This window comes from Pan troglodytes, chromosome 11 (assembly GCF_028858775.2).
Source record: "Pan troglodytes isolate AG18354 chromosome 11, NHGRI_mPanTro3-v2.0_pri, whole genome shotgun sequence".
Lineage (NCBI taxonomy): Eukaryota > Metazoa > Chordata > Mammalia > Primates > Hominidae > Pan > Pan troglodytes.
The window spans coordinates 11187479-11212455 of NC_072409.2; the positions used below are offsets into that span (position 1 = coordinate 11187479).

Here is a 24977-nt window from a genome sequence, read left to right on the forward strand (position 1 = left end):
GGTACCACAAGGAGATGAAAACAGTTGCTGCAAGGTAAGATTATACGTGGAATTTTTAAATATATTTAAAATGTATTTTATAATATTCTAAAAAGTCAACTACAAATACACATACACACAGTCATGGCCCCAGAGGAAAAATGTGAACAAATGGATTGAGGAACGTTTGGTCAACTGGATACCTCATCAGGCCAAGGATAACTGATGACCTAGCTGAGGTCCTCTAAGGCAGAGCTTCTTAAAGTATGATCCTGGGACCAGCAATATCAATATCAATCTGGGAACTTGTTAGAATTGCAAATTGTAGGTTAACCTTGGATCTACTGAATTTGAAACTCTGGGACTAGGGCCCAGCAATCTATGTTTTAATCAGCCTTCCAGAGAGTTCTGATGTCTGCTCAAGTTTGAGAACCACTGCTCTCAAGTACTTTTCCATTCTGATATTCTGTGATTTCCCTACATCTTTAAAGAGTCCATCTTTCACACCCATGTTATCTCCCCCAAGTAATGTTGTCACTGTTTAAAAGCGCTCCATATTACTTGCTAGGCCAAGTCCAAAGTGTTCACCTGACAGTCAAGGCTCTACTTTTGCTACTGAATTTTGTCTTTATGACTGCAGCTGGTTAACATAAACTGTGCTTATGTGCTAAGTACTTTATGTACATGATCTCATTTAATCCTCATAACAACCCTCTAAGGTAGATAACAGAAATATCCCCATTTTATAGATGAGAAAACTGATGCTAAAGGAAGTCCAAGATCATACAATTAGTGAATGATGAAACAAGAATGACTTCAGATCACATGTTCTTCAGCATTACTGAGGTTCAGAGAAGTAACCTGACTGGTCACAAAGATAATAGACCTGGTATGGGAACCCAGGCCTACCTGATTCCAAAGCTTGCTTGCTTTGTAATTACAAAGCTCTTTGCTAGGCAGGACCATTTGCTCATTGCCTTGGGACACGGCATTGCCAGGAATCATACTGTTAGCTCATACCTACTGTCTATCCACTCTGCCACCAACCCACATCCCACAGCTCTCTGCAAGGTCTTCCATGGTGTGTCTCTGAGACCCCTGGCCAGAATGGGTGATCCCTTCCTTCTCTGAACCCCCGTGGTGCTCTACATGCATCTCTTTCACAGTACCAATTCCTACTCTGACTTATAGCTATGCACCTGCTCCTTCAGGGGAGGTGGTGGTCTAAGTGGTGTGGTGTCACCAGTGACAGACAGAACAGGTGTTGACTGAATCACCTGAGGTATCTTTTATGTGGCTAAATTCATTCTTCAGATATTTTATGTGTCTTATCTGCCCAGCCAGAGGACAGTAAGCTCCTTAAGAACAAGGACTATATCTTTTACTCATTTTATATTTTCAAGAATACCCAGCTCCAGACTAGGTACACAGTCAGGTCCATAACATATGCTTGAGTTCAAGTAGAACGCCACTGGTACACAACTCCGCTATAAATTTTTCTACTACTTAAACTCTGCAAGGATGCAGCTTATATTAATAGGGGAAAATTGGGTGCTACACAAATAGATACAAGCAACTCATTTTTAATAAATAGAAATAGTAGACAATGTCATTAACAGTGTTAAATAATAATCAATATAATTTTATGAGCACATTTCTGAAAATTTGTTCAGATTTTCACATAATTGGAAAAAATCACATTCTATCTTTAAAAAATATTGAGACTATTATATGCTTTCATTATGGCTCTTTTAAAATGAAAACACACAAATTTTAAAAATCATAGCACAAACACTAACGTCTCTCATTAAGGAAAATGTAAATATTTTCATTCCAAATATTGATCATCCATAATAGTCATTTATCTAGTCCAACCAATATGCTTTTAATGGGAAAAACAGCTCTCATAAATATTCTAACTCCTACTACACACCCAGAAAGCAAACATACAGAAAATCAGAATACATATTTCAATAATATTTAAACCTTGAAAACTAGATTTATAAACTTTTAGGAAAAAGGTCATATATAAGCCAAATGCCACCTTTCTTAATTCATAAATTGTTTTATTTAATTATATACACAGAGAAAAATACCAAGCCGTAACATATTTTTAACAAACTGGAAGACAAGATTAAAAAGTATGTAACAATAAAAACAAATAGATAAAGATGATCAAATTATCATAGCCTTTGTATAGTTATTTATTCCAATCCAATCCTTACACTGTACCCACATGGTCTAACAGTAAATATACAACAAAAGATCTGATGAGCTTGGCAATCGTCTCTAAATCTAAATCAATGTACTACCACTGAACAGACAGCATAAACTTACCAGCTCCACAGATCCATAATGTTTCCTACTGAAATCCCCACGTCTACAGCCTAGGTCTTCCGAGACAGAGCTGGAACAAAAATGCTTCATCAGTATTATACATAGCGATCTGGCCACAAACCTTCTGCAAAAATCAACTACCATTTGCAAAAAGGGCTGCTATGGAACAGACTTGCAGTGCCCCGGCTCCTCACTGCAGGGGAGCCTCCTTGCAACAGACACAGTCCCCAGCAGCCATTGCAGAGCCTGGCTTTCATGGAGCCCTCAATAAAAAGCAAATGCCAGAGTCATCCCTGGAAGTATAGGCAATGATTGAATTAAATATTTAGTCATTTGGAATCGATTGAAATTTCCAAGGCTACTGGTGGTTTATAATTTCATTTCTGTATAACCAGAGAGGAGAGAAGCCCTGCAGTAAACTTGAGGCAAGGGACAAAGCTGCTGAACCGGATCTTGCAATTATCTTTCATTTAAGAGAGCCTCTTTGTCCCAAATATGCAACATAAAAATAACCAGCATTATTTAATGCTATATTTTAAGTAAGAGAAAGAAACTTCACAATCGTGGTAGGCTCCACCCTCTGTCCCCCTTTAATTTAGGATTTTTATGTGGCAATATGAAAAAAGACCAGAACTAACAGAAAATCTAATGTCCAAGTATATTCAGCTTTTTACATAGCAGCAGCTACCCACCCCCCAAAAAGGCTTAAATCAGATTTCAAAAATCACATGTTGTTGAAGAGTAATTAAAACAAGGGCAAAATTGTTACTACGTTTTCATCCTGAATGCACAGTTGCACACTCAAAAGGCACAAATCTTATTAGTTAGTATATTTAGCACTCAAGCAATACTCATGAAACCACATGAGATCCACAAAATATAAACAGTTTTAATAAGTTTGATTCTAATATGTCATGCAAATAACTCTACGATAACATAGAAAATAAAATTATATAGGAATAACATGTTTACTATATTCAAAACATTTGGGATCTAACATGCAAAGAAAGGTGCATTTAGTACCTTTTCATCCTTCCTTAAAAGGTAGGTTGCATTTTCTAAATTACAGCCCTCTTGGCACATGCAGAAAGAGACTGACTCTGATGTTTAGCAACCAGAGAACTGACTCTCTGCCAGGACACTGTTTGACAGGCTCCAAGAAAGACAGCATGAGAGAAATGAGATTAGAGAGTCTAATGGCATTCTGCTTCCACCATTTCACAGAGATGGCTGAATTAATCTTATATGAGAAATTTAACCTTTTGTAGTCCTCCCTCTCTTAGTTGAAAATGGGCAACACATCAATGCATGCAGTTTGAAAGTGTTCCAGATATTACCCAGGCTACATTCTTGCTTCTAGTGATATGATTTTCTACCCAAAAATCTCCAAAAAAGAATAAAAACCTTCCCTCCATGGTCTATTCCAATCTGTATTAAATATGTCCTCTACGCCCATTTTCTTAGCTCATTTTGAAGACCTTCCTGGAGGCTACTGCCATTCCCCTACATATCAGTTACCAAGCCCGCATCACTGGCCGCTCCAGTGAGAGGAGTGCCGGTGGACTTGGACAGAGATCGGGCACAGAGCGGATGCCCAATGGCTGTTGACTAAATGCTGTGTCTGCCCAGAGCTCAACCCGCCGCTTCAATTTCAGCCAGGCCCACTAGGAAATTAACAACAGCAACAGCTTCTAACATGAATAGCCAATAATACGAAAAAAGCAAGGATGTAGAGCACTGGGTCCTCCCTGTGCTGCCATCAGCTCTGCTGAGGGGGTTCTGAGACACGGTGCCAATTCCCTAACTTTACCAGCAGCCAGACACAAACACATAACCCTATATCCTAGACCCACCACCTTCCTTAGATGCCTCACAGAAGGAAAACAACGTCCTATGAAAACAACCAGGGAGCAAGCTATAAAGAGAATGTCCACTACGTGTTGCCCTCCCTTCCCCCATATTACATTTCATTCAATATACCGCAGAGGGATGCTTGCTAATAGTGGGAACCAGGCTGACCTATATGGGCTGCATTTCTTGGGTTGTAGGAGGCATTCAAACCAGCCAAGTTAAAAAGACCTAGCCACTTCCCTCTTCCTTTCCCAGGCTCTCTGGCCTCTAGGCCTCCAGCACAAGGGTTAGGAGTAGAATGGCTCACCCAGAGCTCCAAGGGGAGCTTTGTTCTCCTCCCAAGGCCCCAGTGTCTGGCCTACTGCCTGGCACATAGTGGACATGCAGTAAATGCTTACTGCATTAATGAAGGTATTTGTATATCTTTTGAATCATACTAGCTAATGCCTGACAGCACCTCTTCTGCCAGGGCAGGCTGCCCACTGCCACCCCCACTAATGAGCCATTATAATTCTCTGCTGGCCATTATTCCCTCAGTCCAGAGTCCTGGCCTATAAGGCAGCCTCTGCTATGTGCATGCCAAAACCTGTTCTCCTTTTGTCTTGGACTTGGACTACCTTTCCTAGCCCCTCTTGCAGGATGTGTGGCCATGAGACTGAGCTCTGGCCAAGACAATATAGGCCAAAGTGATGGATATGCATCACTTCCAGCACATCCTCTGAAATGTGCCTGATCTTCTAGCCTTTGGCCAGCTGGACAGAGAGGCTGTAGAGACCTGCAGGAGGGCAGAGCTTCAAGATGGAAAAACATGGGTCTCTGATTGACCACATGGAAGGCCACACCATGAAGAACATCTGTATGGAAGGCTACACCACAAAAAACATCTGTACTAGAATATGATGTGAGCAAAATGTAAACATTTAGTTGTGTTAATCAGGTAGAATTTGAGTCTACCAGTTAAAGCTGCTGTTTTACCTGAACTAATACAGAAGTAGGTATCTTGCAGTGGGGTGCTGCAATAGCAACAACCTAAAGTAGTAGGCAGGCAGCAGCCAGTGAGGAAATGGATCTCAGAGGCTGGAAAGATAGAAATCTATATTAGATGGTAGCAAAATATTTGGTAAAACTTACACCTGCAGTCATTCAGAAGGTGGACCATGTACTCAGCAAGCCTGCAGATCTAGGGAAAGTGGCTAGAAACAATCAGAGTGAAGTTGAGCACTGTCTCCTCTTGGCTGAACTTAGCGAGGTTCTTCACAATGAAGAGACAATCCCAGGAAAGAATTGGAGGCGTTTCAAGCAAAGATAGACGAAAACAGAATGAATCTAGAGACCAAGGGCCTCATGGACTTGAGAAATCAGTTTCTGGATCCCGAACAATAACAGCTCTGGCCAAAGAAATATGGGTAGAAATGAGGGGCACCTCTACCAGACCCAGCCCTTAAAAACTTCCCATGAAGGCCGGGCGCGGTGGCTCACGCCTGTAATCCCAGCACTTTGGGAGGCCGAAGGGGGCGGATCACCTGAGGTCGGGAGTTCGAGACCAGCATGACCAACATGGAGAAACCCTGTCTCTACTAAAAAAAATACAAAATTAGCCAGGCATGGTGGTGCATGCCTGTAATCCCACCTACTTGGGAGTTTGAGGCAGGAGAATCACTTGAACCCGGGAGGCAGAGGTTGCGGTAAGCTGAGATTGTGCCATTGCACTCCAGCCTGGGCAACAAGAGCAAAACTCTATCTCAAAAAAAAAAAAAAAAAAAAACAACAAAAAAAAACACCTTCCCATGAATAATCCTTGGTCTCTTTCCTTATCTGCCAGCTGCAATGGAGAGGACTCTGGGGCCCAAGAGGGATACAGCTGCAATATGAAGGGGCCTGGGTCTTAAATGACCACATAGAAGATTCTTTTTTTTGAGACAGAGTTTCGCTCTTGTTGCCCAGGCTGGAGTGCAATGGCGCAGTCTCAGCTCACTGCAACCTCCACCTCCTGGGTTCAAGCAATTCTCATGCCTCAGCCTCCCAAGTAGCTGGGATTACAGGTGCCCGCCACCATGCCCAGCTAATTTTTGTATTTTTAGTAGAGATGGGGTTTCACCATGTTGGCCAGGCTGGTCTCGAACTCCTGACCTCAGGTGATCTGCCTGCCTCAACCTCCCAAAGTGCTGGAATTACGGGCGTGAGCCACCACACCCGGCCCACATAGAAGATTCTAACCAGGAGTAGCCTCACTGGGCTCTGATATGAGTGAGCAATAACTTTTATTGCCTTAAGTCACTAGGATTCAGGGTTTATCTGTTACATCAGGCAATTTTATCTTAGTTGATACAGCTCTCCATAGGTAATAGAAAGTAGTGTAAGAATAAGTTCCACAAACAGGGGTTGTCAGAGGGCTGGTGGGCCAGGATGACTCTAGATCAGGGGTTGGCAAACTACAGCCCAATTCAGCCCAGTGCTTGTTTTTGAAAGCAAAGTTTTATTGGAGCATAGCCATGCCCAGTGGTTATGAACTGTCTATGGCTGCTTTTGGATTACAACAGCAGAGTTGAATTGCTCCAATAGAGACCCATATGGCCCACAAAGCCCAAACTATTTACGAGCTGACCCTTTAAAGAAAAAGTTTGTCAATCCCTGTAGTATAGTCTCCCAAATCCCTACTGTTGGTTTTAGGCCTACCCAGAAACTGATTAGTGTGTCAGTGAAGAAAATTCTGACACCATGTCAGAGGACATGTTCCTCAGACTTTAGAGTCTGAGCTTTGCAAAAATGCAGATTCCCTGGCCCTATTCCGAGAGGTTGTAAGTCAGTTAATCTGTGATTTTAACGAGCAGCCAGGGGAATTCTTATGCAGGCAGTCCACAAACAATGCTTTGAAACATATTCCTTTTCCAGATGACTCAGGAATCCTGGGAAACCTGTTAACCATTCTGTAGCACTCTTTATAAGGAAGGACAAGGCTAACTTAATCCAGGTTTCTATCCGTGGGAGGAGATGCAATGTAGTCCCTCAGAGCACGCACTTCAGTCACAGATATGGGTTCTCAGCCTCTCTGGGAATTAGTTCCTTCATCTGTACAATGCAATTGAAAATATCATCTACTTAGCAGGGTTATAAAGAATAAACAAGAAAAAGCAGACAAGGTTCTAAGCACAATGTCTGTTGCCCACGCTAGAGTGCAGTGGTGTAATCATAGCTCACTGCAGGCTTGAACTCCTGGGTTTAAGCGATCCTCCTACCTTAGCCCCTTGAGTAGATGGGACTACATGCCTGGTTAATTAAAAAAAATTTTTTTTTGTAGAGATGGGTGGGGGGGGGTCTCACAATGTTTCCATGGCTGGTCTCGAACTCTGGCCTCAAGTGATCCTCCCACCTCAGTTTTCCAAAGTGCTGGGATTACAGGTATGAGCCACCACATCCAGCCAGCTCTTATTAATAATATGAATCCCTCTCAGGTTTTTAGAAAGGGACCTGGAAAGTTGGCATAAATGATTACTAAATTTTAAAATAATTTTAAATAAAATGCTTTGCCTTTTATCCCCAGGTAGCAGTAAGGGAGACCCAGGGCCAAGCAGCAGGCTTCCCAGGGCAGCGCTGAGGATGGCATCATGCTTCAGCACTACATCTCCTCCCTAAAAGCGTTGGCCTAGCAGTTTGACCTCACCTAGAAAATACCTGGGACCCCCTGTTGCCATGACAAGGGGAAGAGACTTTGAAACCTGGCTAGAGAAAGTGACCTGAACAAGGCAAGTACCAAAAAGAACTTCAAGTTTCCCACAGGCAACGTGGTCCAGGCTCTAAATATAAACGCTTCTGCTTTGGCAATTTAACATGTGAGGATGCTGAATCACACTTCGCAGGCATGAACAGAGCTGAGGACCTCCATGTTAAATCTCTAAATATGGCCTGGGATGAGAGCAAAGATTTCCAGCTCCATGTAGAAGCTAGACAGATTTCCGTGATGTAAGTCACATTCCTGGAAAGCAGGACAACCTCCTCCAAAGAGTCAAGAGTTGTTAAAACTGATAAGGAAAGAAAAGGAGTCAGCCAGCCCCCAAGGGGAAGCCAAACGCAGAGATCCAGGTCATCACTCAACTGACACTGAGATTAGTGCTGACCTCACAACAGACCCCACAAGGCCAGGCCTCAGCAGTGGCTAGGCCTGGTAGAAGAGTTAAGGGCAACAGCGACAAGGGAGACTCTTCCTAGACCAGTAGAGAGAATTTGTGAGAAGTAACAGGCAGTTGTTCAGAAGCCTACCAACAGTCAGGAGCTCTAGGAAAAGGCCTCAGCCCCTGCTCCACGATAGGCAGACAGTAAGAAACAGATGGAAGGGATTCTCCTTATTGAGGGACAGAGAAGCTAAACCATGTGCCAGACTGTAGTTTTAGGCTTGTAGGGAGCCCAGGGCCTCCTAACAACAGGTGCTAGAATAGCTTCTTGCACAGAAGGGACCAGCTGTCTCTCCTCCTGAAGATAAGTAAAGTGCCACAGAAAAGCAGGGATGCGATGACATTAATTTCTTTTCTTTTTTTCTTTTGAGACAGGGTCTCACTCTTTGGCCCAGGATGGAGTGCAGTGGCAGCATCACAGCTCACTGCAGCCTCAAACTCCCAGGTTCAAGCAATCCTCCCACCTTAGCCTCTCAAATAGCTGGGACTACAGGCACACACCACCATACCCGGCTAATTTTCATATTTTTGTAGAGATAGGATTTTGCCATGCTGTCCTGGTTGGTCTCAAACTCCTGGGCTCAAGCAATCCATCTGCTTCGGCCTCCCAAAGTGTTGGGATTACAGGCGTGAGCCACTGCACCTGGCCCACATTAACTTCTAATAATAAAATGGAACAATTCTGTCCTCTTGAAGACCTTTGAGACATACGAAGTAGGAAGTAAGCAGAAAGATTTCCAAAACAAAAGGGGACCCAGGAAATCAGGGCACTTTGATTCTTCTAACTCTCCAGACAGCTCCCTGCTCCCCTGTTTTGTTTCTGGGGGTACAATACCATGTGTTCCTTGTACCAGGATCTTAAGTTTACCATCCCTTAGCAAGATCCACCAACCATAAAGTGGTTAGATACTCCTGGATTTGAATTTCGGCTCCATCACACATGACCACCGTGACCTCAAACAAGTTACTTATCCTCTCTGAGCCTGTTTCCTCATTGCAACAGGGGGTTAAAACAATATCTGTCTCCATGGGAGGACTGAAAGAGATCATATGGCACACAGTAGCCACTAAATAAATGCTAGTTATTCTAACTGTCATGGATCTTACCTGTCTTGGCCATCGCCATGCCCTGATGTACCTTATAGAGCTCCTGGTTCATAACAGGCCACTTCATAAATATTTGTTGAATAAATTAATTGTGAATAAATTACTACATTTGCTCTACTTGAACACAGGTGGGTTCCTTTCCCTTTCTCTTCTCCCTGCACCCCCCAACAACTGCCAGTATACATTCTCAGACATACTTTCAAGTACATTTGAAGTTATTGTTTACCATTTTTCAGTGATCTTTCTCATTCTACTTCTCTTTTCTCTAATTCTGGAAAGCACACCTCCTACAGAATCGGTGTGTCCACTAAGTTTCTGATGCAGACATATGCCCCTGAAATTTATGTGGTTCACTAGCATTAATAAAGACTTGTGGCAATTCACTGCAAGATTCCTTTCAATAACGATCTCTATCAGTGCCTTTATTATCGTATCTCTAAAATAAAAAATAGTAACCATACCAAATGCTGGCAAGGAAGTGGAGAAGCTGGACCAGTCATCCATTGCAAGTGGGACTATAAAATTTTAAGCTAAGCCTCTTCAGAAAACAGTTTGGCAGTTTCTTATAAGTGAAATATGTAGTTACCATGTGACCCAGCAACTGCACTCTTGAGCATTTATCCCAGAAAAATGAAAATGTATGGTCAACACCCTGCACAAAAATGTTCAAAACAGCTTTATTGATAACAGCCAAAAACTGGAAACCACTTAGATGTCCTTCAAAGGGCAAACAGTCAAACAAACTGTGGTACATCCACACCACAGAATACTATTGAGCAATTAAAAGGAACAAACTACTGATGTATCCAACAACTTGGATTAATCTCCAGGGAACTATGCTGAATGGAAAATGTCAATCCCAAAAGGTTACAAATTGTATGATTCATTCTTGAAATGACCAAATTATAGAGGGAGGACGGAGGGAGGTGTGGTTATAAAAGGGCAACATGAGAGAGCCTTTGGGGATGGAACTGTTCTGTATCTTGTCTGTGAATACAGGTAAATACAGGAACCTACACATGTAATAAAACTGCATGTAAAACTGGGCAAATCTAAACATCAGTGGATTGTATCAACATCAATTTCCTGCTTGCAATACAGTACTATAGTTACTATAGTTACACAAGATGCTGCCCCTGGGGGAAACCTGGTAAAGGGTACATGAGATGTCTCTGTGTTATTTCTTACCACTGCACATGAATCTATAATTATCTCAAAATAAAAAGTTTAATTTAAAATACTGTATCTGAGTGAAAATTCTTTCACTCACTTAATAAACGGTTACTGAGTACCTACAAGGTACCAGGCACTGTGCCAGGTGCTGAACCTGAGATATGCGGTCCCTGCTCTCATACAGCTTACAGTGCAGTGGGAAAGAAAGACACAAAGTACACAGGACTTCACAGGAACAAAAATATTGTGCAAGCAAAGCACAATATGTATATAGCAAATCTGGCAAACTGTAAAACAGCCTCTTTTTATCCCCTTCGTCAGTAGCATATGCAGTCTTCGGGTGTGGGTGCCCACAGCAGAAGCCGGGGAGGTCTGTCACACTCTTCTCAGCTCAAGACCCATCATCCAGAAACCTGGGAAACATTACTAACTAAGTGGTTCCTATGAAGTATGATGTTTTGCACACCTGCTCCCTCCTTTCTTAATTCTTCAGTGACAGCAACCTTGGCTTCTCTTTTCCTGTAAGGTCAACACTTGAGGGTTTTCCAGCCCAGAGTATAATTTGGTATGGGAAACATCACTCCATGTGGGATCTATAAATGCATGACCAAATTGTATTAAACGGAAACTTAATATAAGGAAAATAATTCAGTAGGCAACATATGTTGTGGCATACCTCCCTTAACCACCTGCAGATCTACTTCTTTGGGGAAATCCCTTGAAAGTCTATCTCTCCAGGTTCATAAGGTTTCCCTGCTGGGATTCACAAGATCTGCCCCTAGCTGTGCCCAGACCTTGAAGGGATGCCTACTGTTTGGAACAGGTGTTTCTACAGTCCCTAGGAAGTGAGATTCCTAGAGAACACCAAGGTCATTGTGATTCTGCTGCTCAGTGTGGTCTTTTGATATGAGCTGGTGAGAAATGCAATGTCCCAGGACCCACCCCAGACCTAAGAAACCGAATCAGCATTTTAACAAGATTTCCCTGGGATTCATATGCACATTGAAATCTGAGAAGCACTGATTCTAGATCTTGGTTCTCAAACCTACCTGTGTATCAGAACCACCTGGAATTTTGTCTCTAACTTGTTTTATTATCAAATATTTCAAGATACAGAATAATGAAGAATAATATAATGAACATTACAGATATACTTAAAACCCCTGTGTACCTCTCCCTGACCCCATTTACATCTCTCCCTCCCCTGAAACAATCACTAATTGGGCTTATACTGCCTGCTTATAGTTTTATATTTATACTATGTACTTACTCATTTCCAATATACTGCATTGTTTAGCATGTTTTAAAAATTTACACAAGTAAATACTATACCATGCATATCTTCCTGCAACTAGCTCATCTGGCTGAACAATTTGCTCTTGAGATTTGTTCATGGTGATGCCTGTAGCTCTAACCCACCCACTTTAGCTGCTATATGATATCCTGCTGCATCAATATCCTCCATTCTCCTATTGATGGACATTTTGGTTGTTTCCAATGTTTAAACAATGCTGTAATGAACATCCTTTTACATGCCACTTTGAATACCAGTGCAATCATATCCCTAGATTCCATACCCAGGAGTGAAGCTGCAAGGTCATGATGTGTGCACTCTTATTTTTTCTACATAGTGTCACATTTGCTTTCCAAAGTGAGTACGCCAATTTACCCTCTCATGAGCAGCATATGCATTCTAGTTGCTCCACAGTCTAGCTAACACTTGGGATTTTCAGGCATTAGTTTTTGCCAGTCTGAAGAGTATGAAATGGTGTCTCACTGAGGTACGGCTTTAATTTGCATTCCTCTGATAGCTCAATAGCTTGAACATCTTTTTCTTTCCTTATTGGCCTTTTGGGCTACCTGTTCCATGATTTGCCTATTCCAAATCTTTTGCCCCCCTCCTTTTTTGTATGTTATTGGTCTTTTTCCAATTAATTGGTAGTTTTTTTTTTTTGAGACAGAATCTCGCTCTGTCACCCAGGCTGGAGTGCAGTGGCACGATCTTGGCTCATTGTAACCTCCACCTCCCAGGTTCAAGCGATTTTCCTGCCTCAGTCTCCCGAGTGGCTGGGATTACAGGCACGTGCCACCACATCTGGTTAATTTTTGTATTTTTAGTAGAGACGGGGTTTCACCATGTTGGCCAGGCTGGTCTCAAACTCCTGATCTCAAGTGATCCGCCTGCCTCGGCCTCCCAAAGTGCTGGGATTATAGGCATGAGAATTGGTAGATATTATTTGTATATTCTGAATACCAACCCATTTTTTGTTAACAAATTACAGATGTCTTCTTCCAGATAGTTGTTTTTCTTTTTAAATTTTGTTTCTGATATCTTTGATCATGCATAAGTTTTCAAATTCTAATGCAGACATTTTCAATCTTTTCCTTTATGGTCTTTGTTTTTCTGACTTAAGAAATCCTTCACCATCATGATTTCCTAAAGAGTCTCTATTGTTCCATGCAAAAGTTTCAAAGTTTGCTTTATAATTTTTTTCATCTAAATCAGTAAATGTCCAGTTCCTACCCTAGACCTCCTCAATTAGAATCTTTGGGAATGGGATCCAAGCACCTAAATTTTAAACTAAAATACATTTAATAGGTGATTTTGTTACAGTTACCCTGAGAGACGCTGACCAACTCATTTCCCACCCACCAGATGCCAATGAAAGGTATCTTTTCTACAAAATCCCATGAAGCCATCTCATCTCTGTCTCTTTCACTGGGTTAGAAGAGACTTCAGAGACTTCCAGGTCCAGAGACTTAAGGACCTTCTAGTGTCTAATCTTTTATCTGCAATTGTGTATCCTTTACCAGATACTTGAAAAATAGCCATCCAGTCTCTACTTGCACACTCTCAGTGATAAGAAACACCCCCACAACCCAGGTCCTCCCTTCTTCCTGTTAAACAGATTTTTCTATATTGAATTGAAATCCATCACACCTTTATCTCCACCAGCTGGTCCTACACCTACACCCTTCATCTTTTCTTAACTTCCTCACCATCACTCCCACACCCCCAACCACCTGCCTAGTCTGGCACCACTCCCCGCTCAGCACTCCAGCCATACTGCCTTTCTCCTATTCCCTTTCATTTGCTGAGCTGCCCTTAGCACCTAGAATGCTCCCTCCAAACTCCTCCTTCTTCCTGACTCTCCCTCCCAAACTAGGAATTACAAAGAGGGAATCTGATTAACACCCGCCTCCCCACCTACAATTTAAGCTTCACAATGGGTTCCCTGTTTTCAGTACTAAGCCTAAGCACCTAACATACTATCTGGTACAGACTTAGTTCTTAGTAGGGTTTTGTTAAATGAAAGTGTGAATGAATGCAAGCAAGCCAGCCAGTCCTTTGGGGCCATATAAAACAAGTTAAAATCACTTGTATAGGAAAGCCCTTCAAATATCTCAAATATTTGAGGAGAGCCATCATGCCCCCTTGTTTTTTTTCCTTCTGTAAAGGAGGCTGGGAGTAACAGGGGAGGGTGAGGCCAGCTATATTGGGGTAGTGTCTAAAGAAGGGACAGGGCAAACACACAGACCAGTTCATAACTTTCTGTAGGGTCAAGCCCATGAGTCAATCCCTCGGCTCACAATTCCACTAACAGCTGAAGTGAACTGCCTTATACAGCATATTCATGAAATTTGTTTTTGAGTCAGACATAAAAATGCTATAAATGTTGCCTCAGGTTCATCTCAAAAAATTCATTTCAGAGGTTAATACAATGCCACTAATATAAGTGAACAAAGAAAATACTATGGGAGCAATCATAATGAATAAATTGTGACATGGCTCACTAGCTGTCAGTTCACGATGACATTCCCCATGTCTAGAGATTGATGTTTCTCAATACATAGATAATGCAATTAAGTGGAACTGACTGACACCATAACATTAAAAAATCAATCAGCTACAACTGTCAAAATTCATCCCACTGTATATTTAAGATATCTGCATTTTATTGCATGTAAATTACAGCTTAACAAAAAATTCCAAAACAAAGATCACATACAGAAAATATAGAACTCTGAACTTAAACTTAAATAAATATCTACATGTGTAGAGAAATTATATGTGCATAAATGTTGCTTGGTATCTACTTAGCCCTGTCTGAGTCACCACTAACTCACTGCTTGATCTTAGGCAATAAACATCGCCTTCATGGACCTCAGTTCCTACAACTATATAATGGGGTTTGATGGTTTGATTAATAAATTAACTCAACAAATATTTATCATCATAGTGCCTTCCCATTGGATTTAATGAAAAAAGACGTATGAAGCACTTATTGTGGTGTCCAGCTTACACAATAAATATTTGAATAAACAGGCTGTGTATCCATGCTTCTCATCAACAACAGAGAAGAAAAAAGGTCTCTGTAGATGGCTAGGGGCAAGCCAGAATTTGCTGTAGTCTACAATTTTGTTGCTTTAGGAACATAACCATGAGGGAAGGAAAACTTTTCCTCTACCCTCTTAGTTCTTTCCCTGAGGCCTGCAAATTTAACTGGAAAAAGACAAATTGACAAGAGAAAAAGTATACAAGTGTTATGTTTAATTTTACATGCAGGGAGGTTCCACAGAAAACAAATAAAAATCCAAAAAGGCACTTACACTGGGGGGCTTATATACTATTTTGACAAAGGGCGATAATTTGTGGAGAAATGACTAGACAAAGGAAAAAGGGTTTGGGGTTTCTAGAGCTGGTAACTTATTGGAAGGTATATGTGGGGGAAACTAACGGTAGTTAAAGGTTATTTAGTAGGGTTTGTCTCATCTCTATCTCCATCTCTGGTGATAAGTGTTGTTCTCCTCTTGGTGCAGTTAAGGGGAGGGGGCATCCTCACAAGGGGAAATTTATGCCCTGCTTTTAGGCAGATAGAAAAAGGGCAGAGAGTTCTTCCTGTGTCTGCTTTTTTTCAACTGCCTTCTGCTCAAAATAATCCTTTTGCCAAAGTGGTGTATCTTGGGGTGGCATATTCTGATCCCTTTCATTGCCAATACCAATATGTGAGAAATTCTTAGTCTCAAACATAAAAATAAATGCTGTGGAACTGACATGAATTTTGCCTTAATGGATCGGGAGGCACAGAGCTGCTTTTCAAGTGGTCTCTATATTGTATTCCAAATTTCTGGACCAATTTAGGTCCACTCCATGTTATCTGTGCTCTGTTTTTCTTCAGACACATTCAGACCACGTAGTGGAAGAAAAGCAGCTTACTCTGTGCTTTTAAGGTCAAACTATATTTTTGAAAGATTTTCCAAAATGTTTACTTCATTAAGCTGCTCTGATTCTGAGATGCTCTCCTGAAAAAAACAAAACAAAACAAAAAAACTATGAAATCAATGGTGATTGAGAGTGATGAGGGAAGGGGGGATGTTCTTCAAAGAAAGCAAAATAATAGATAAGCCAAACTCACGGAAATATAGGAAGCAAAAGTATTTGAACTAAGAACATTTATTACTATAGGAGATGACAAGAAAACAACCAGGCTGTTTCTAAGGACAAAATTAGATTTACAAAAATGAGTGCTGGCTAAGGAGAATTTAGGGCAGGGCAGCCCAAACAATTGCCTTTTGCCTCTTAAAAGCACTGATTAAAAATAGTAATACTATCTAATCCCTATTTATAGTGTGCCCTTATGGTGTGCTGTACTGTACTTTGAGATGAGGTTAGCACCAAAAATGGGTTACTGGTCCTTGAGGAATATGAAAGTTGAAAGACCCGAAAACTGTAATAGTCAAAGGAATAGAATTCTTAGTAATGGCATAACCTCCTTGAGGAAAAATGATTACTTTTAGCAGTTATTCCTGCAGGGGATGCTGAGCTCAACAGTGAGCAGGGCATTCAGAAAAGGGCCAGGACGTCCTGGCAGGAAGCGAGACCATCCTCCTCCCTGTTCTTAGGGCACAAGGAGCAGCAATAAACAAGTTCTGTTCTGTGCTTGCAGTCTATGAGCAGCATCCTTAACTCTGTGTCACCTTGAATGATGAAGATCCACATCCCTCTCCCTTCAATTCAGTCCACCTCCCTCCCTGAAAATCTCGACTGTGCCTGAGTCTTCACATATTAGCTCTGTTCTAATGACTCTCCAAACCAAACCTCCAACTCGAATCTTTCTCCCCAACTGCAAACTCAGACTTCAAAATACTGAACATGGTTCCATGGATACCCCAGCAGCCCCCAAAATATCATGGGCCCCTAATCAGACTTACTGCCACTCCTGCATTCCTGACTCTGTTAGCAGAGGGGCTGCCCTCTTGCCAGTCACTCAAGCTACAAAGTTCAGAGTCATCTCCCATGTCTTCTCTCACATCCCACATCTACTCAGTCACCAGGCCTGCTACTGCTCCCACCACCATGTTGCTTTTGAAACGTGTATGACTGTATCTATGTATTGTATTTTATTATTTGAAGAGATAACACATTCAGTTGGTTCAAAACTCAGAGTATACAAGGCTGTACAGGAAAAAGTCTCCCCATCTTCTGCCTCCCAGCCCCCATTTCCTCTCCCCACAGGCAACCTTTATTTTTTCTTGCATAACTCCCAGAGGTATTGTATGTATTTAAAAGAAAAAGAAATACATCTTCCCCTTTCCCCTTTTTTTACACAAATGGTAGCACACTACACACAATCCTACTCCTTGTTCTTTTCATTTAATGTATCTCAGCAATCCTTCCATCAGTAACAAAAAAGCTCTTGTATTCTTTCTTTTTTTTCACACGGAGTTTCACTCGTTGCCCAGGTTAGAGCCCAGTGGTGCAATCTCGGCTCCCTGCAACCTCTGCCTCTTGGGTTCAAGTGATTCTTCTGCCTCAGCCTCCCGAGTAGCTGGGATTACAGGCGTCCACCACCACGTCTGGCTAATTTTTTGTATTTTTAGTAGAGACGGGGTTTCACCATGTTGGCCAGGCTGGTCTCAAACTCCTGACCTCAGGTGATCCACCCGCCTCGGCCTCGCAAAGTGCTGGGATTACAGGCATGAGCCACCACACCTGGGCCTCTTGTATTCTTTCTTATATTGAGTAGATATACCATATTTTACTTAACCAAGCCCCTAGCTAAATGGTTTTCAATATTTTCTATTACTAATGATGCTGCAATGCATAATCTTTTATTTATTTATTTATTTATTTTAAGACAAGTTCTCACTCTATCACCCAGGCAGAAGTACAGTGACACGATCACGGCTCACTGCAGCCTCAACTTCCCGGGCTCAGGTGATCCTCCCACCTCAGCCTCCCAGGTAGCTGAGACCACAGGCACACACCACCATGCCCAGCTAATTTTCCTGCATCTTTGGTAGAGAAGGGGTTTCATCACGTTGCCCGGGCTGGTCTTGAACTCCTGGGCTCAAGTGATCCACCCACCTCAGCCTCCCAAAGTGCTGGGATTACAGGTGTGAGCCACTGCACCTGGTCCATAATCTTGTATATGCCATTTTGCACATGAGAATACTTGTAGAATTCCACCCTGTCATAGTTTCTTGCCCCTTCTCCCCTTTCCATTTTTACTTTCTTTACTTTAGCTCAGATCTTCACTGCTACAGATGCCTTCTAACTGGCATCTCTACTCTAGTAACCTTAACTTACACACAACAAATAGTAAGCACTTTTTACATGCCAGGTACTCTATTAAGACAGGGAAGAAAAAGGAAATAAAAAAGAAAACCCAGCCCCAGCCCCAAAATCCTCACCTGTCTCATAGTCGTTGGAGCTTTGGGAACTTATTAATAAACCAACCCTTTCTTGTCTTTTTGGAATTAGCTGGGAATTAGTGACAGGAGTCGGGCAAATGAAAAACAAAATACTGGCCAGGCGTGGTGGCTCACTCCTGTAATCCAAGCACTTTGGGAGGCTGAGGCAGGCAGATCTCTTTGAGTTCAGGAGTTCAAGACCAGCCCGGGCAACATGGCGAAACCATGTCTCTACCAAAAATACAAAAACATTAACTGGGCATGGTGGCGCACACCTGTGGTCCTAGCTAATCAGGAGGCTGAGGTGGGAGGATCACTTGAGCCCAGGAAATGGAGGCTGCAGTGAACCGAGATCACACCACTGCACTCCAGCTTGGACAATGGAGTGAGACCCTGTCTCAAAAAAAAAAAAAAAAAAAAAAAAGAAAAGAAAAGAAAAGAAAAAAGCAGAAGAAAATAAGAAATTTCCTTGCTGTCAGTGTTTCATTGACAAACAAAGCTGAGTCCAAAAGCAAGTGGGCTTCCTACTACTTCCCACAAGTTTACACCCTGGGGGCAACCCTCCTGTGGGAGAGTCTGATCTGCAGACAGGCAGGCACCTGCCAGGTCGGCTGCAAGGGAAATAGTCTCAGGACTATTTCAACAGGGGAATGGAAACAGATGGGCCCCCACGCCTACCTCTAGAAGACTTGGGTGTGTTTTCCCACATAGAAACAGGAGGCGAAGTAACACACAAGCTCTGTGGGCAACCAGATCCCAAAAGGGAGAGAGGAAATGGGGCAGGGGACGAGTCAGCCGCCCTTCCAACCTCTCTTCTCCATGGGAGTAAAGCAGAAGTTTCTTAATGGAAACACAACGGCAGGGGAATAGAATTCCTCCTAACAGTAAACTAAAAGCTTACTTTCTGGCACTTGTTTTAAAATACAGTAGCCCTACACTTAGGAGCAAACTAGGTATTTCAAAGCTTCTGAAAGCGATTAAAAAGGGTCTAAATACAAACTTCACATGTTTTCACTTATTTGTGGAACTAAATATTAAAATAATTGAACTCATGGAGATAGAGAGTAGGAGGAGGGCTACCAGAGGCTGGGAAGGATAGTAGGGGACAGGGGGTAGTGGTAAGCTTTAATTAATGAGTACGAAAAAATAGAAAGGATGAGTAAGACCTAGTATTTGCTAGCACAACAAGGTGACTATAGTAAAAAATAATTGAATTGTACATTTTTAAATAACTAAAAGAGTATAATTGGGTTATTTGTAACACAAAGAATAAATGCTTAAGGCGAGGGATACCCCAATTACCCTGATGTGATTATAACACATTGCATAACTGTATCAAAATATCTCACGTATCCCATAAATATATACACCTACTACGTACCCACAAAAACTAAAAACAAATAATAAAAAAAAGTTAAAAAATATCTAAATAACAAAATCGCCTAATATTTGTTTAATGCCTTGGTGACAAACTCAAACACATGGCAACTTTGCTCAAAAGATCAAAAACTAAACTATGGACAGTAGGAGACAGGGAGGCTGGCAAGCATCAAGAAGCACGGGGAAAGAGAGAAAAGGAGGTAAAGGAATAGGAGACAACCATCTGACTTGACAGCATTGAGGCCCTGGATCTGAAGCCAGATCCGTCCCTTTTCTTAGTTTGGGTTCCATGAACCCATACATTCTCTTTTTGGCCTAAGCTAATTTGAGTTGGGTTTCTGTCACTTACAACCAACAAGCGCCTCACTAGTCCAGCCTGTAACTGGGCTCTTCAGTGTACACAACAGTGAAACTAATTTTCTAAAGCAGACATCAAACCACCACTTGCCTGTCTCAAAAGCCATTCAGCACCTCCCAATGACTCCAGGATTCAGTACAACATCTTGCACAATATGTCCCTCAATTTGACTTTCCAGACTTTCACTACTTCACCACACAAGACAGCTGTTATTCCTCAACTAAGACAGCTGTTATTCCTCAAAAATGCGCTGAAAGAGTGTCCCTGCTTTGTGCCTTTGCCATGCCAATCTCGCCATCTAGAATCCTCTCCTCCCCAATCTCTGCCTATTAACATTGACGCAAAAAAAGAAAAAAAGAAGAAGGAAGGTCTACTCCTTTCTCAAGGTCCATTTCACCTTCTCTCCAAGAAGACTTTCCTAAATGCCTCCTGTTCCCAAAGATGTTACTGTACCCTTCTTCAGCCCTGACAGCAATTTTTTTTTTGAGGCAGAGTCTCACTCTGTTGCCCAGGCTGGAGTGCTGTGATGCAATCTCGGCTCACTGCAATCCCCGCCTCCTGGGCTAAAGTGATTCTCCTGCCTCAGCCTCCCACGTAGCTGGGACTACAGGCACATGTCACCCCACCTGGCTGATTTTTTGTATTTTTAGTAGAGACGGGGTTTCACCTTGTTGGCCAGGCTGGTCTCAAACTCCTGACCTCAGGTGATCCACCCACCTTGGCCTCTCAAAGTGCTGGGATTAAGGGCATAAGCCACCGCTCCTGGCCCCTGATATCATTTTCTACATGACCTTTGCTTTATTCTATCTTATATTTTGTGCTTTCTCATCTCAGTGCCCTCTTATTAATGACAACACCAACTACTCAGCTCCCTGAGTTGAAGCTCTGAGCCTCACTTCCTCACCCTACAACCCATACGCTTACCAGATCCACTCTAATCTTTCTCAAAATACTTCCCAAATCAATCCCATCATTCCTGTTGCTCATCAGAACTCTTAACATCTACCTTCATATCTTCTGCTCGGATAGGTCTCCCTGCCACCAGCCTCATCCTACTGAAATCCAGTTGCCTACTGACGCCAATTATCTTTCCAACTTTCAAATCTGAGCATGCTATGCCCTCCTCTAGAGAGTCAAGACCAATGGCTCCCACTCCCCAATGGGTTGATTTCTGTCTCCCTTCACAGGCTCATTGCCCACCACTCCCTAAGAAGCACCAACTTCAAAGTAGGTCTTTGAGGTACTGTGGTACCTAGTGTAAGACCCAACTTGGTGCTTGGTCAACTTCATTGGTGTTCAGCACTGGACTGTTGTTATATATACTTCACTGGACAGCACCGAGAAGCCCTGTGGACGCTGCCATCCCATAAATATTTTTCTCCTGATTGCACTCCTGAGTGCGCTGAGGTTAAGAGATGGGCACTGGACCAGACAGACCGAAGTCCAATCCCTGTTCTGTCACTTCCAAGCTGTGCATCCCGGAAAAGGCTGGGCCTCCGCACCCTTACCTGTAAAGTGGAGATAACAGCACCTATCTCATTGGGGTTTTGTGAATAAATGTGAAAATGCATTTAGGATGCTTGGGCAAGGTGCCTGGTACACAGGTGATCAATAAATATTTGTTCAGTGAAGGAGTTAATGAGTAGGCGGCCCACAAAATGGTAGTGGTTCTTAAAGACGCATCTTTCCAGGGAACCCAATCTCTGGCTGCCTTGCAATTTGGTTTCAAGTCCGGTCCCTAAGTCTGGGGTCCAGAGCAAGGCCTGACTCCACCCATTTCTACATGCCGCTGAGTGAGATCAGCGGGTGAGGCCACGCAAGTCCAGAATCTGCCGCTGGGTTCCTTCCTAAGGACGGAGGTGTGCACACTACCTGGTCCTACCCGGCAGCAATCGCAGTCCCGCAGCCCGCACCCCCGTGCGCGTGGCAGCTTTGCCATCCCTCCGGCCGCCAATCACCACGGCTCGGTCCCACCCCTAATCGGATTCACCAATAGGGCCGGAAGGCGGCCCCTCGGGGTGCTTCCGCTGTGCTCATAGGCTCTCCAGCAGTCCCGCCCGCCCCTGTTACACGTCACCCGCACGGTGCACTGTGGGCCTTGCAGTCTGGAAAGGCAGCGGGCCAGCTCCACTGCGGGTACTTTAACTCCTGCCCGGAGCTCCAGCGCTGAGCGTCCTCAGGTTACCTCCAACCCCCCGCCCCGGACACAAATTCCTTTTCCTAATTAGTGATAAAGAGGGAAGACGGGGCTACCCACCCGCCCCACCTTTGGAACTGACGCCCTGGGTTCCCTCCCGTCCTCTGCAGTGCGCTGGGGTCACCGAGGACCCGCGAGACTACCGGGTCCATCTTGCTCAGATAATTCAGTATCGCCTGAAATTTGAAATTCCCATTTCAGATCAAGGAAACATTCAATATCTTATTCACCTGAGAGGCAGTTTCTGGAAGGTGCGGAAGCTCTGAAAAGCCAACAGTGACTCCTGGCTTCGCTAGTTTCCCTTAAGAATCCACCACAGAACTGACCATCACGATTTTATCTAAACGATGTGACCCGTTTACGTTCCAAACTGCATCACTTCTTCAGTGCATAAGAGCTGTCAATGGTGCCCACTGCTTAAGATGTAAGGTTCAGGCCCCTGAGCTAGGCATATAAGGTGCTTCATAATTATTTTGTATTTACTTATTTGTGGTTACATTTCTTAAAAGCAGCGTTTCTCAACGTCTACCACACGTGAGAATCACCTGGGGAGCTTTGTAAAAATACGAGTTCTTATGTCCCACCCTAGATCTCAGAATTTTGGAGGGGCAGGGCAGACTTCTATGTTTTTAAAGCTACCCTGGGTAATTTTCACGTGCAACCCGGGTTAAGAACTGTTGGTTTACTGCCTATCAACACAGCCTCATGCATGTGAGCCTTTGCTTTGTGGCATCCTTGTTTTAAAGAGGTCTTCTTCCCTCTCTCTCTTGCCTGATCAATGCTCATCCTACAAGGCCAAGCTCAACTGTTATCCCTTCTCTTCCCTGTCCTCCAGCAGGTGATGGCTTCCTTTAGCACGTTATTCACGCTGCTTCTCCAGCATCACTGATGTGACCTGGTGACTTGTCTGTCTCCCTGGATAAGTAGGGAGTTCCTTGAGGGCAGACAAAGTGTCTTCCTTCACCCACTTCAGATCCACTGAGTCAGAATCTCAAGGGGCAGGTCTCAGGCATAAATGATTTTTAAAGTCCCACTGGTGATTCTGATCCATGTCCTTATCTAGGAACTCGCTTCACAAAAGCACTGGGTACAGTAAACAAGCATCCAAATATTTGTCGCATTGAATTGATGAAGCATCTCATTTGTTTTGAAGTCAACCGTGTTGTTGCATCTGGCTGCCTTTGATTCCCCCTGGAAAACTAAGTACCCCTCTCTTGTAGCATCTTTATTCATTTACTTATTCATTCATCCGAGTATTATCATACACCATAACAAAGGCCTGGGGATTCAGGAGTAAATATAAAAACACAGTTACCACCCTATAGGCCTTAGAGTCTACTGATGTATTAATTCTATTCTAGTTATTATTAAAATTTATTTTGTATTACATTGTAATGTTTTTGCTTCCATATACTATTTATATTCAAAGGTAGGTAAAATGTATTATTCTCTAATATCCCCAGTAGGTTGCTGGCACAGAGAAGGCATTCTGTAAATGTTTATTGAATCAAGGCAGCACATTTCATAGAGCTTATTACAATATTGTTAGTATTTATTTGTGTGATTAATTGAGTAATGGCTATCTGTCCCATGCACTGCAAGCCCACTGATGACAAGAACTGAATCTATTTTGCTCATAATGTCTAACACAGGACCTGGACGGAGTAGGTGCTCAATGAATATTACTAAATACACAAATAAGAACAGAAATGCAGTCTCCCAACCAAACATCCACTCCTCTCTCCCTCCCCACTATCCCCCCAGAAGTAAAAAGTATATTCTTCCTAAACATTAAGGGATTTCAAGCTATAGTGAACATAAACCCAAACTGAGATGATGCTTCTTTTACTTACTTACAGGTTGACCTGGGACTCTAGTTCAGGGTCTTTCGTTGGCCATGTCTGAAGGGGCTGGATGCCGAAGGAGAGAGACGACTTTGCTTTCCATAGAATGGTTTGTGCCATCTGACTCCCACAAGGCACCTTCGTTAACGGGTCCATCAGTGGGCCTGGAGGCTGGGCAGCTGTCCTGAAACAGAAGAGTTGGGAAAGGCACTAAGAGACAGAGAAGAACGGCAGGCCAATCCCTGGCCTGCTTTACCCTCCTCCCAAAGGCAGCCCTGCTGGTAAGCAAGGAGGAGGGTGACACTGAAGCACCCTCAAGACCCAGGGGCCCCACCAAGACCGCATATGACCTTACTGCATCAAGGAAGCATTGGGCCATGGAACCATCCAAGTCCTGTTACATCCCTCAGCAATCAGTTAAGTCCGTGGAGTATAAAGTAAAAGGAGGCCCAGTGAGCATTTGAACAATCACAAACTTGTTTAGAGAAAGGCAGTATGAATTTGGTAAGGGAAGCTATGTCTAGAATGCTTCTGGAGAATCACTGGTGGTAGGACTTCATGGCCATTACTGGGGTAGTCCAGGAGCACTTGGTTTATCTTCTAATTTAAAAATCCAAGAAAAGCCATAAAAAGGGCCTAGACTGGCAACAACACTGGAGACAAGGACTAAAGCCCACAGTTCAAGAGTAATAGCAGATAGTATATATAAGCAGTAAATGCTTGCTGAATTAATAAATGGCTTGTTCATGGGAATAAACTGAGAAATGCATTCCTGAGATGTGTCTGCTCCTTTCTCCGATGATGCATCAAGGAAGGTGGAAAAGGCAGTTGTGGGATGATGGGGCTACTTTGTTAGGAAATGCAGGCATCACACTCCTTCTGACTGG

The 24977-nt window shown here is 42.9% G+C and overlaps 1 protein-coding gene across 5 annotated transcripts in view; it reads right to left on the reverse strand.

Annotated features, from left to right (window-relative positions):
• The window catches only part of GARNL3 (GTPase activating Rap/RanGAP domain like 3), a 170371-nt gene that overhangs the window by 126350 nt on the left and 19044 nt on the right, over positions 1 to 24977 (reverse strand). For 2 of the 5 annotated variants that reach the window (XM_009457312.5, XM_009457311.5), the window contains exons 2-3: positions 24104 to 24274; positions 2317 to 2386 (exon numbers count right to left, since the gene is read on the reverse strand). In XM_009457312.5, coding sequence (XP_009455587.1) covers positions 2317 to 2386; positions 24104 to 24246 — 213 coding nt within the window. In that variant the 5' untranslated portion in view covers positions 24247 to 24274. Of the gene's footprint in view, positions 1 to 2316; positions 2387 to 2457; positions 2645 to 3339; positions 3441 to 24099; positions 24275 to 24977 lie in introns of those variants that run through there. The other 3 variants (XM_054659081.2, XM_003312318.6, XM_009457313.4) reach the window with 3 other exon arrangements.